Raw genomic sequence first — 11,904 nt, 5'->3', positions numbered from 1 at the left:
TTTGTTTATATTTTTATAAATCCTGGAAGAATGCACAAGAAGCTAATAAAAGTGATTCCTAGTGGGGTGGGGAAGGAAGGGCAGATGGAGGAGAGAACTGAGGTGAACATTTTCACTGTACACATTTTTTGTGGTTAACTATGTGATTATATCACCTATTCAAATTTTAATCTAAAAAAAGAGAAAACTAATTTGACTTAAGTGTATATTTTCATTTCTAAATTGCTTACGCTCTTGTCTTTATGTTTTATTTTATAACAGCATTTTTTTTCAAACACTACAGAAGACCTCAACCAGATTAAAAATTAAATACTTCACACCACTGATTACGGTATTCTACACAGCTAATTTGAGGTGAAATTAATACTACCGTCAAAAAAGGCTCCCTGCTTCTTTCTTTTTTTTTTTTTTTAATTAATTAATTTATTTATATATTTTTGGCTGCGTTGGGTCTCAGTTGCTGCGTGCGTGCTTTCTCTAGTTGTGGCGAATGGGGGTTACTCTTCATTGCGGTGCACGGGTTTCTCATTGCGGTGGCTTCTCTTGTTGCGGAGCACAGGCTCTAGGTTCACGGGCTTCAGTAGTTGTAGCATGCGGGCTCAGTAGTTGTGGCGCACGGGCTTAGTTGCTCTGCAGCATGTGGGATCTTCCCGGACCAGGGCTCGAACCCATGTCCCCTGCATTGGCAGGTGGATTCTTCTTTTTTTTTTTTTTTTTTAATTTACTTATTTTTATTATTTATTTATTTTTGGCTGTGTTGGGTCTTCGTTTCTGTGCGAGGGCTTTCTCTAGTTGTGGCAAGCGGGGGCCACTCTTCATTGCGGTGTGCGGGCCTCTCACTATCGTGGCCTCTCTTGTTGCGGGGCACAGGCTCCAGACGCACAGGCTCAGTAGTTGTGGCTCACGGGCCTAGTTGCTCTGCGGCATGTGGGATCTTCCCAGACCAGGGCTCGCACCCGTGTCCTCTGCATTAGCAGGCAGATTCTTAACCACTGCGCCACCAGGGAAGCCCGGCAGGTGGATCCTTAACCACTGCACCACCGGAGAAGTCGAAAGCCTCCCTCCTTCTGGTTAGGCTTAGTCCATCAAAATACTACAGTTTGATTTTCCCATTAGTCCTTAGTTAAAAAGCCTTCAATGGCTGGTCATTTGCCTAGAGAATAAGGTTCGTACTCCTTAGCCTGAGATCAGAGCTCTAAACAATCTAGCCCCTCTCCACCTTATCTCCAACTGCTCGCATTCATGAGTTCTTCATTTTAACCTTCCCAGTCTGTTAAATTAGACATTCCTGAATTGGCCTGCATGTAGTGCTTTCAGCTATATCCTTCTCACCTCTCTTTCCTATAAAGTCTAACTTGAGTCCTACCAATCCTTCACCCACTCCCCATCCTCTGTAGCACATTATCATTGGCACTTAGCATATACTACTTTTCACACGTTATTGTATTCCTCTTTCAAAAACAATTTTTCTAAACAATGACAATACAACACACAAAAAGACTAAAAGTAGGCATAGAGGGTACCACTAATTCAACCTTGTTTTTCCTTTTTCATGCATATATCCTGTCCCCTGTCTAGACTGCAAGCACTTTGTCTTATTACCAATTTATATTATGGTTTTTAAGACAATGTTCTATACAAAATACATGATTAGTAACATTATTTTTTTTTTTAATAAATTTATTTATTTATTTTTGGCTGTGTTGGGTCTTTGTTGCTGTGCGCGGGCTTTCTCTAGTTGCAGTGAGCGGAGGCTACTTTTCGTTGCGGTGCGCAGGCTTCTCATTGTGGTGGCTTCTCTTGTTGCGGAGCACAGGCTCTAGGTGCATAGGCTTCAGTAATTGTGGCACGTGAGCTCAGTAGTTGTGGCCCGGGGGTTCTAGAGCGCAGACTCAGTAGTTGTGGCACACGGGCTTAGTTGCTCTGCAGCATGTGAGATCTTCCTGGACCAGGGCTTGAACCTGTGTCCCCTGCATTAGCAGGCGGATTCTTAACCACTGTGCTACCAGGGAAGTCCTAGTAACATTACTGATGTAGGTAAAGATGACCATGATAGGGTCAGGGAAGAGAACCTGACTTGATGGAGTGTGTTTTGACACATAGGATGAGGCTCAAGAAACTGAACCCATTTTTTAGGCATTCTGTAGGCCTCTCTGGAGAGGTTTTTTTTTGAGAACTACCCTTCTCTAGGTGGCCCCCCGAGATCTATCTCCCTGACTTTGTGTTTTTATTCTTTTGCTCACCTCAATTGATACATTCATTTTGGGCTAGGTTGGTTGGCATTTTGAAACTGAAAATACTTGATAAACCAAATGTGGTGTAGCCATACAAGGGAATGTTATTTCGTTATAAAAAGGAAGGAAGTACTGATAAACGTTACAACTTAGGTGAACCTTGAAAACATTATGCTAAGTGAAAGAAGCCAGTCACAAAGTCCACATGATTCCATATATGATTCTATTCATATGAAAGTCCAAAATAGTTCACTCTACAGAGCAGAAAGTAGATTAGTGGTTGTTTGGGGCCAGGGAGGGTGGGAGTGGGGGTGGAGTGCACAGTGACAGCTAAAAGGTACAGGTTGCCTTTGGAGGTGATGGAAGTGTTCTAAAATTGACTCTGATGACGATTGATTGTACTTATCTGTGAACATACTAAAAATTTTTGAATTACACACTTTAAATGGGTGAATTTCATTTTATGTGAATTATATCTCAGTAAAGTTGTTTTTTAAAAATATTGAAGACACTTTGTGGTCATGTTTTTCCTCCCCAGCCCATACCCACCTTGAACGTAGAATTCTAGTGAATTTAGAATTAATAATTATTATCTATAATTAAATGACTAGGGACTTCCTTCGTGGTCCAGTGGTTAAGACTCCATGCTCCCAATGCAGGGGGTCCGGTTCGCTACCTGGTCAGGGAACTAGATCCTGCATGCCGTAGCTAGAGATCCCGCACATCATAACTAAAGATCCCGTGTGCCGCAACTAAGACTCAGAGCAGCCAAATAAATAAATTTTTTTTTTTAGAAATTCACGTTCTTTTATTTATTTATTTATTTATGACTGTGTTGAGTCTTCGGTTCTGTGCGAGGGCTTTCTCTAGTTGCGGCAAGTGGGGACCACTCTTCATCGCGGTGCGTGGGCCTCTCACCATCGCGGCCTCTCTTGTTGCGGAGCACAGGCTCCAGACGCGCAGGCTCAGTAATTGTGGCTCACGGGCCCAGTTGCTCCGTGGCATGTGGGATCTTCCCAGACCAGGGCTCGAACCCGTGTCCCCTGCATTGGCAGGCAGATTCTCAACCACTGCGCCACCAGGGAAGCCCAAATAAATATTTTTTAAAAAATGACTATTACTTGCCTGTAGCTACTTTCCTTGTCATAGCCTACTTTGTACTATAAAGAATATATAATTTTGTTTTCTGTCACCATGGGGGTATATTTAATGCCCTAACATGAATTAGTAATATATACTTGTATAAAGTAGCTGAGTCCTAATTTTTGTGCTTAGATCTAAGGAATTAGACTCTTGAATTAGGACATCAAATGCATAATCTTCTTCATTAATCTAGTATTCTATTATGAAATACATGACACTTTCTAAATCTAAAAAGCTAGAAATGCCCTTAAATATTCCACTCAAGTCTCTCTGGGACATATTTTTCAGATGACACCATTCTGATTCCTGATCCATCTCACCAAGAGGCAGATCCAGGGTAAGAAAGCCAAGCAGCAAATGCAGTCCTCCTCTAACCCCCAAGTACCTATCTGCTATGTCTCCATGTCTTCTGTTCTAGTCACACCTGTTGTGACAATGACCCACAAACATTGCTCTGTGCTTCGGCTCATCCTGATGTGAAATCCTTCCTCCCTTTCATCCTTGAAGACTAAGCTCAAAGTTAAACAACCTTTCTCTCAATAACCAATCTCAAAGTCCAGTGTATACTTATAATCAGTTCGTCCTTTGGGCTCACAGAATATGTGACTTGTACCTATTTTATACTGCCTTATATGAACAGTTAATAGCTTTACAAATGTGTATCTGTTAAGACTGTAGGGGCCTTAAGAGGAAAAGACCATTCTTATATTCTCAGTTTAACATTTTCTTAGGCTAAGAGTGTTACACAGAAATATTCAATAACTTGATTAAAAAGAAATGTAACTGTAAATCACTATATTGTACATCTATAACATAGAATATTGTACATCAACTCTATTTCAATTAAAAAAATAAATTAAAAAAAATGTCTATAAGCATCTCATCAGATGCATAAGTTACTGTTGTGTGTATGTATCTAAAGGATGCACAGTCCTTCCCTGTACACCAGCTCTCTCAGAGACAAATGACAGACGCTAGCAGATTGCCAGGTAGGGTTTTAGAGGTGGATGAAGGTACAAAGAACGGATGAAAAGAAGAGTAGTTACAGGGCCACTCCAGGATACTTTTTCTTTGTGCTGGGCTCAGCTAGGTAGGTCAGGTAGCAAACAAAGGATGATTTGAAAGTTTTCGAAAGCTTTCCTGCCAAAATGCCTCTTCCGTGTTATACTACTACTAACTGAGATGTTACCACTGTTGGAGTCATCCAGCTCTACCCGCTGTCAAAAGGCAAACAGGCCTGAGGGGGTGGGGATAGTATGATTTTCAAACGTGCCAGCAGCTGAATGCAAGTTGATAAGCGCAAACAGTGCAGTGGGCCAACAAAAGGTAATGCCTAGGCTCCTGTCCCAGGGAGGTTCTGACCAAGAACGGTGAAAAGGAAAACTAACACCCAGGAAGAAAGCAATAGGAGGCAAGGAAGTGCTCCAAGAGAAGAGGCTAGAGTATGAGTCAACTTCACAGGGGCTGGCAGGACGCTAATGAGCAGTGGAGCTGCCGGCAGCAGAGAAAGGGGTATTTGCCACTGCACTGTCGGAATGGAGTGACAGAATGTATGGCTGTCACGAACTATGGCAGAGGTTAGGGGTGGGGGGAACCGAAGGAAACCAACAGGAAATACCATTAGGGCTTACCAAGGATGTGGCAACTATGGAACATAAGCTGAGACCAGTAAACGAATTCAGATACTCATGAGAGCCGACAGAGAGAGAAACAACCAGAAAGCAAAGGGACAGAGGCAAGACTGATCTGAGGGAAGTGGCCATCATGTATAGTCCTTCCTTATCTTCTAACACTGTCTTTCACCTCTTTGCTTTTCTTCCATCCTTTCCTGCATTCGCATACCATCTACCTCAATTCTTAGCTGTCTGAGAGGCAGAGAGTCAAACCACAAGACATGTGGTCTCATGATTGGTTTCATGCCAGTCTTGGCCTGTGCCCCACCCTTATCCCAAATTACACAAAAATGCAGAAATTATTTCATCTTTCTCTTTATTCTCAAAGTATGATAGTATAAAACTCCAAAAGGAATAGGCTGTTCCTTGTGTGGTCTCCAGTGCTTTGAGGAGCAGAGCTAAACCCCCAGGAATGTGACAGGATCATCTCAAAAAGCTAGCAGTAGCTACTAGGCTGAGTTGGACAGCCCCAAGTGAAATCCTGGGCAAATCCTTGGACGTGTGGTAGCGCTTGGGCTCTTGAAGAGGAATAGGGGTGGAAATCATTTTGTGATGACAACTGAGCAGAAGAGCACTCTGTACCAGAAAGGTCTGATGGGAGAAGTAGGGCAGGTGACACTCCTTTCTGTCACTACCTAAGGGCAGAGGCACGTGACTCCAGCAAGAGGCCAAAGTAGGTAGCAGCTCCTTGGATCCCAGAAGGGAGATGCCAGACCACTCCAGGGCTGGTTAACTGGCATTGTCAGGCAGTGGAATGCTAGCCATAAGAATGGAGACAAATTGCTCCAATTTCTGCGCAGCTTGCTTCCCGGCATCTAGTACTTCCTTGTGATTGGCCTTCTCCTGGCTTTCATAATCCCAGATGACCTTGTTAGTGATGAGAGAGAAGCCAAAGACTCGAAGACCACAGTGCCTTGCAACTATAACTTCTGGTACTGTGCTCATGCCTGATGTGGAGAAAGAGGGAAACCAACTGTCAGGATCCGCAAATGACTCTTTTCCTCACCCTTTAGCCTCACCTCCATTAATCACCTCGTTGACAATTCAGCATCAAGAAAACATCCAAAGAAGCAGCTAAATTAGTGTCAAGCTTAGGGTGTTCTGCATTGCCTAAAAGAGTCGGGCCTCAGAGGGCCTTGCACATCTCTTATAAATAGAAATTTCTCTCTGTTTGTGGTCATTTTAAAGTCAGTTCTAATGATGCAATTCTATCTTCCAGCCAAAGGGTAGAGAAGGTGGCTATAATGATATTTGTTAAAATAATCAGAAACAGTCATCAAATTATGGACCGGTCATTAGCATTACAGTGGTTAGAGCCCTTGGTGGTGGGTGGTGAGTTGATGCTACAATGCAAACCTCCCACCACCTTTCAAGTCAGTTTAATTCAATCTTCCCTTAAGTCAGGCCCTCTTTCAGTTTATCATCTAGGTCTACAATCTTTTTCTCTCTTCCATCTTATTTTACCAGAACCCTCCCTCTTCAAGCCTCCAGCCAAGTTCCCCTCCTCACCAACAGCATCTGCCCCCAGCTTCTGCAGCAGACGACACTCTGCCACAGTCTCAAAGGTGGGGCCTGCCACCATCACATAGGTTCCTTCCTGTAACTCTCTCTGCTCTCCCATTTGTTTCCAGATACTGTGAGCCTTCTGCCTCATATCCCGGTCATAGGCATCAGACATGGCAGGGAAACGAACTCCAAACCTAGGGCACAGGTTGGATTATCTCAGGTTAATGGAATAGAGTAAGCTGTCTCCCAACTCCCAGACAGGTCCTTAGAGCCTACCCATCTATACAAAAAGGAGCAGGATAGCTACCTTTCATCATTGGGCCCTCTGAGAGGGTTCTCACCGCAGAAACCAGGTAGATTGATGTGATCGCGGATCAGCATGATATCTCCAACCTCAAACCTGGGGTTGAGCCCTCCAGCTGCATTGGTGACCACTAGGGTGTCCACACCCAGAAGCTGGAAAACCCTCACTGGGAATGTCACCTTAGAAGCAAAAGATAAAAGATCAGAGAGTGTTCTTTAAAATGTCACCAATCCACCCATGCAGATAAACATGATATACAGCATAAAAGACTAGAAAGAAGGGGACCAAAAATCTAACTTGCCTGGGTAGTTAGGTAATAAAATAGGAGAGCTCTCTCCCCCTTTGTCCAGACCCAATCAAGTTTGTGTCCCTGATTTACCTTCCAGAGCGGGTAGCCTTCATACATGTGGAACCTGCCCTGCATCATCACACAGCCTCTGCCATTCAAGATCCCAAACACCAGTCGACCAGCATGACCTGGCACTGTATACAAAAAAGAAAGGGAAATGAATGGACAGACGCTTTCATACAACACATATCCATTGAGTACCTCCTCTGAGCCAACTCACTGTGCTCAATAGGTGAGGGTATAATTAATCAAAAGAAAACATTATCATCTCCACTCTCAGAAAGTTTAAGTCTGGTGGGGGAGACAGAAATTAATCATAAACTTAGATATAAGTACATCCTGAGATTAGAGCTATGGGGGTGAAGATGTTCAATGTGAACACACATCAGTTTCTTTTTGAAGAAATTTCAAAAGAATGAGAAAGCCATACTGCAAGAGAATAAAATAATAAAAAATAGAATAAGTGAGTAATAATGAATGCAGTGAGTGTCATAATTATAGACCTCTTTTCCAAAATTTCCAAAACTCTCAAAATCTGTATCCTTATTACCCTAACTAAACTATATGCTTCCTCCCTCCTGAGAGGGAGCTCATGGTATATTCTAGCTTCCTAAGGAGGCTAGGAACAGGGAAAGGGGCTGAGGTTGGACCCATACAAGTCTCCTTTGTGACCCACAAAACAGTCCTGTGGGAATACGTGTCCTGAACGGGGCATGCAGGGCCATGGGAGTGCAAAGATAACTCTCCACACAGACATAGTAACCATTATTACCATTTCTCTCATCTAACATTTCTCCTTTAATGGACATGGCCAACCTATCCCTTAGAGAATGGATGGTCTGGGAGAGGGACCAAAACAAACAGGGAGAGTTGAGGGATACTCAGAGATTGAGGCGCTTATACAAAAATTACCGGGCTTCACTGGTGGCGCAGTGGTTAAGAATCCGCCTGCTAATGCAGGGCACATGGGTTCCAGCCCTGGTCTGGGAAGATCCCACATGCCACGGAGCAGCTAAGCCCATGCGCCACAACTACTGAGCCTGCGCTCTAGAGCCCGCATGCCACAACTACTGAAGCCCGCACGCCTAGAGCCCGTGCTCCGCAACAAGAGAAGCCACCGCAATGAGAAGCCCGCGTGCAGCAACGAAGACCTGACACAGCCAATAAATAAATAAGTAAAATAAATTTATTTTAAAAAAAAATTACCAGTAGTAGAGCAGAGGTGACACAGTTAGGGAAACCCAAATAAAGTATAAAAAGTAAATTGATAAAGTTTTAAAAAATTAATCCATTTACTTAGTGCAGTGCCCTTCTCACTGCGGGTAGGAGTGGCAGGTGGAGCCAGCGTCACTACTATCTCTCTTAGAAAACTTTGCACTCCCTTCTCTCACTTTTTAATATTTCCTTCTCCAACCCCATCCCCACCTCCCTGCTCCGGTCTCCCAGTCTTGCTCCAAAGGGCATGAAAAATATCTGTTAAAACTCAACTCTCCAGGGAATGTAGAATCTGAAAAATTAATAAATAAACCAACAGAAGTTAGTTATCTGAGAAATTAATAAGTAAATCAAATAAACTACCCTTGTCCTTTACTTTGCCCTATTTCACCTGGCCCTTCCCTAAGCCTCATCCTCAGCATGCGGAACTTCCCCGACCAGGGAATGAACCCACGCCCTTGCAGTGGCAGTGTGGAGTCTTAGCCACTGGGCCACCACGGAAGCCCAGCCTTAGAGCTTTTGGCCGCTATTAGGATGCTGGATACACTATCCTCAGAACTCCCCTGTGCATAGGGGGTACCCTTTCCCCCTCCAAAGGGTCAGTGTGAATCAAGTCTTGTGTATTCATGTATCACCTGGGTATTTGTCTGCAAGAACATGGCAGTCTGTGTGTTCATTTGTTGCTGTGCACCAGTGTGTGCCTTACCCTAGGACTGGAGCTAGAGCTGGGGAGATTGGGAATGGCAGGAACACATGGGACAGGGAAGGCCTGACTTTGTCTGGGAGCTTACAGGCACTGCTCTTTCCACTTAGGCTACAGACTGAAAGAAATGAGAGAGGTGTGTGAGGATGTGGTGACCATGGTGTGTATGGGGAAAGAATGTGCAGGGCAAGTGTTGTAGAGCTTTAAGGAGCTGAGTCATTAAAGCACAGGAAATATGTCATCATACAGTACAATTGACATAAACATGCCCTACTAAAACATTTCTACTGGGGGAATTTCCTTCTAAAGTCATTCTGATTCTTGGTAGGTTTTTCCCTCTGTTACAACAGTTGTCTCTAGTCAAATGCTATAGAGGATAGTCAGGGTGTAGAAGCACTGCCCTCCCATCAGAATCCCATCAATATCCCCCAGTCCTATCCCTACTCCCCCTTGCCAGCACCTGTACTTTTGGGAAAGTTCGGTATTTCACTGTAGTCAAAGATCTGGGCCTGAGTTAATTTGTCACTCAGACCTCCTAACCCAGAACCACAGATCACCGCCACTTGAGGTCGGTGTTTGGTGTGAGACAAAAGCCATTTTGCAGTGTTCTGATAATCTTCATACGTGAATCTAGGAAAAAAAGGAAAACCAAGGTGAGTTTCACTTCCATCCCAAGGGTATCATAAACTAATGACCTTCAGTGTAGAAAGGCTGGCTGAGGTACCAAGGTGACAGGGGACAGAGAAGTTGACCAAGAAGCTAGACAAGGTACTGCACAAAAAAGCAAACCCGGGCCACAATTTTGGTTGTCAACAGCTGGAGCAGAACTGACTGCATAAGTTTCTCAGCAGCAGCTTGTGAAAAATAGTCTCTGGAGCCCACCCCTACAGAATGCGGAGAGGCCCCAGAATCTCTATTTCTTACAAAAGTGCCTCAGTTTTTGAATTCTGATTCAAAAACCAGGTTTCAGAATCCTGGTCTTGAGGAAGCAGAACTCAACAGGGATTCTAGTCCCAATTTTGTCTTTTTTAGGTAAGTAACTTGTGCTTCAAATTCTTTCCTCTAATGTAAAGCAAGGGAATGTATAGGCTCAGTTTGAAAATGAATTAAAAATTTACTAACAAGCTCCAAAGACCTTTGACTCCATAAATCATGGTTCAGGTCCACAGCACTTGAACCTCTTTTACAACTTTCCCCCCCTGTCCGTGTTTCCTCCCTGCCTTCTCCCATCTTTCCTTCTCTTCATCAAGGTCCAAGGTCCTTTGCCCTTCAGAGACCTAAAGGCATACACTTACGCAGAACCCAGACATCCCCAAGAATCAACTGGGAATTTTTCTCACAATTCCAGTCCAATTCTCTCATACCTATCTGGAAAAAACAAGGAGAAGGGACGGAGCAGGGGAGGAAACGACGACTGAGGTGTGACAGAGCTGAACACAACTAACCAAGCCTCCAGAGGAAACCTCTTTCTCCAAAAGTGCTGCCTTTACAATACACCGGGCTACCCTCAGGAAAGTAGCTGGGTAAGGGACCGGGTCGGGGCAATAGAACCGGGGTCATAGAATGATGAAGAGAGAAGCAGTGAGATGGTAAAAGTTAATCAAATAGCATCCCCAAGAGGTGCCAAGGAAATGAAATATGTGTGAAGCCCTGGCCACCCAGCACATCTAGCCACAGCTTACAGGACTTCCTCATTGGCCATCAGTCTCCCAAGAATGCCCTGAATCCCTGGGCACCCAAAAACCACTGTGATCCCTATTGCTGGAGACTTGGGCTGGGATTTCAAGGACCAAAGCCGAAATAAGGGTTTTCAAAGGTGAAGTGGGGGGAGTAGGCAGGATCTGTTGCTCAGTTCAGTGAATAAGAATTTCCTTCTCTCCTTGGAGACGGCATCCCCAACTTAATTGAACCTCCACCTTGGAGGAAAGAGAGGCGTTGTCGAGGGACGTGAGCAATCTCTCTTCTGAAGGAGGAACTCTAGATATGGGCGCCAAAAGTACCTCAGGGCTTTACCTAGACTCTAGAATGGGAATCTGTGACGAGCGCGTGGGTTGAAAAGACCTCTTCCCTGTATGTGGGTGGGGGAGTACGCTCCCTCTACACTCACATCGCAACGCGTGCGTGCACGCGTGCACACACACACACACACACTGGCTCCTTTTTCGAGTAGTCTACGGTCTACGAACCTGTCCCCTTCCTGCTCTGGTGGCGCCACCCCTGCTCGATTCCCGCGCGCGCCCCTGCCAGCGCTGGCCGCCCCACTGCTCTTGCTGCCTTGCCCCTGACGCTGGGCTCCGAGCCAGGCCTCTCTGCATCCCCGGGGCACTCGCTCCCTCTCCTCGCCCCCTCGGGGCCCAGAGTGCTGGGTTTCCAGTTCTCGATGACAGCCATTTCCCCTCCCCAGAGGCCTCCGGGGTTCCCTGGGCCTGGTGCCCGCCTCACCCGTTGGCCATGGTCCCGCCGACGCCCTCTCGATCAGTTTGCCCTTCTCCGCTCAGACCTACTCCACTGAGTGGAGCTACCGCCAGTCACCGGGTACGATCCACACAGCGCATTGTTCACACCGCGCTGGCTTATATCCCCAGCTCCGGAGTCCCAGCCAATGGCAGGCGAGTACGCGGCTGGCCCCGTCTCCATGGTGACACGCCCAGACTCAATCGCCGGAGGCTAGGGTGTAAACCTAATCTGAGGTCTTCCCAGCTGCAGTACCTTTCTCGACCCTCACCCTACCCACCGCGGGGGAGGGGTAGGAGCACCCAGCATTTCGCCTCTGCACC

At 45.4% G+C, this 11,904-nt stretch overlaps 1 protein-coding gene across 1 annotated transcript; it reads right to left on the bottom strand.

Annotated features, from left to right (window-relative positions):
* Positions 1-5,349: 5,349 nt before the first annotated feature.
* Positions 5,350-11,699, bottom strand: PNP (purine nucleoside phosphorylase). Its single transcript, XM_059913741.1, has 6 exons — positions 11,570-11,699; positions 9,588-9,757; positions 7,240-7,343; positions 6,864-7,039; positions 6,560-6,750; positions 5,350-5,997 (listed from the first exon to the last, which is right to left on the bottom strand). Exons 1-6 carry the CDS (start codon positions 11,578-11,580, stop codon positions 5,780-5,782), a joined length of 870 nt encoding a protein of 289 aa, XP_059769724.1. The 5' UTR covers positions 11,581-11,699; the 3' UTR covers positions 5,350-5,779.
* Positions 11,700-11,904: the final 205 nt, after the last annotated feature.

Source organism: Balaenoptera ricei, chromosome 2, assembly GCF_028023285.1.
Source record: "Balaenoptera ricei isolate mBalRic1 chromosome 2, mBalRic1.hap2, whole genome shotgun sequence".
Lineage (NCBI taxonomy): Eukaryota > Metazoa > Chordata > Mammalia > Artiodactyla > Balaenopteridae > Balaenoptera > Balaenoptera ricei.
Note: the sequence above shows the minus strand (reverse complement) of the source record. Positions and strands in the feature narration are given on the sequence as shown.

Coding starts and splice junctions, on each gene's coding strand:
- PNP (XM_059913741.1), bottom strand. Junction 7,344..9,587: donor GAACTTTCCCAAAAGTACAG/GTGCTGGCAAGG, acceptor TTTTGTATACAG/TGCCAGGTCATGCTGGTCGA. Junction 5,998..6,559: donor GCTGGGGGCAGATGCTGTTG/GTGAGGAGGGGA, acceptor TCTCCACATCAG/GCATGAGCACAGTACCAGAA.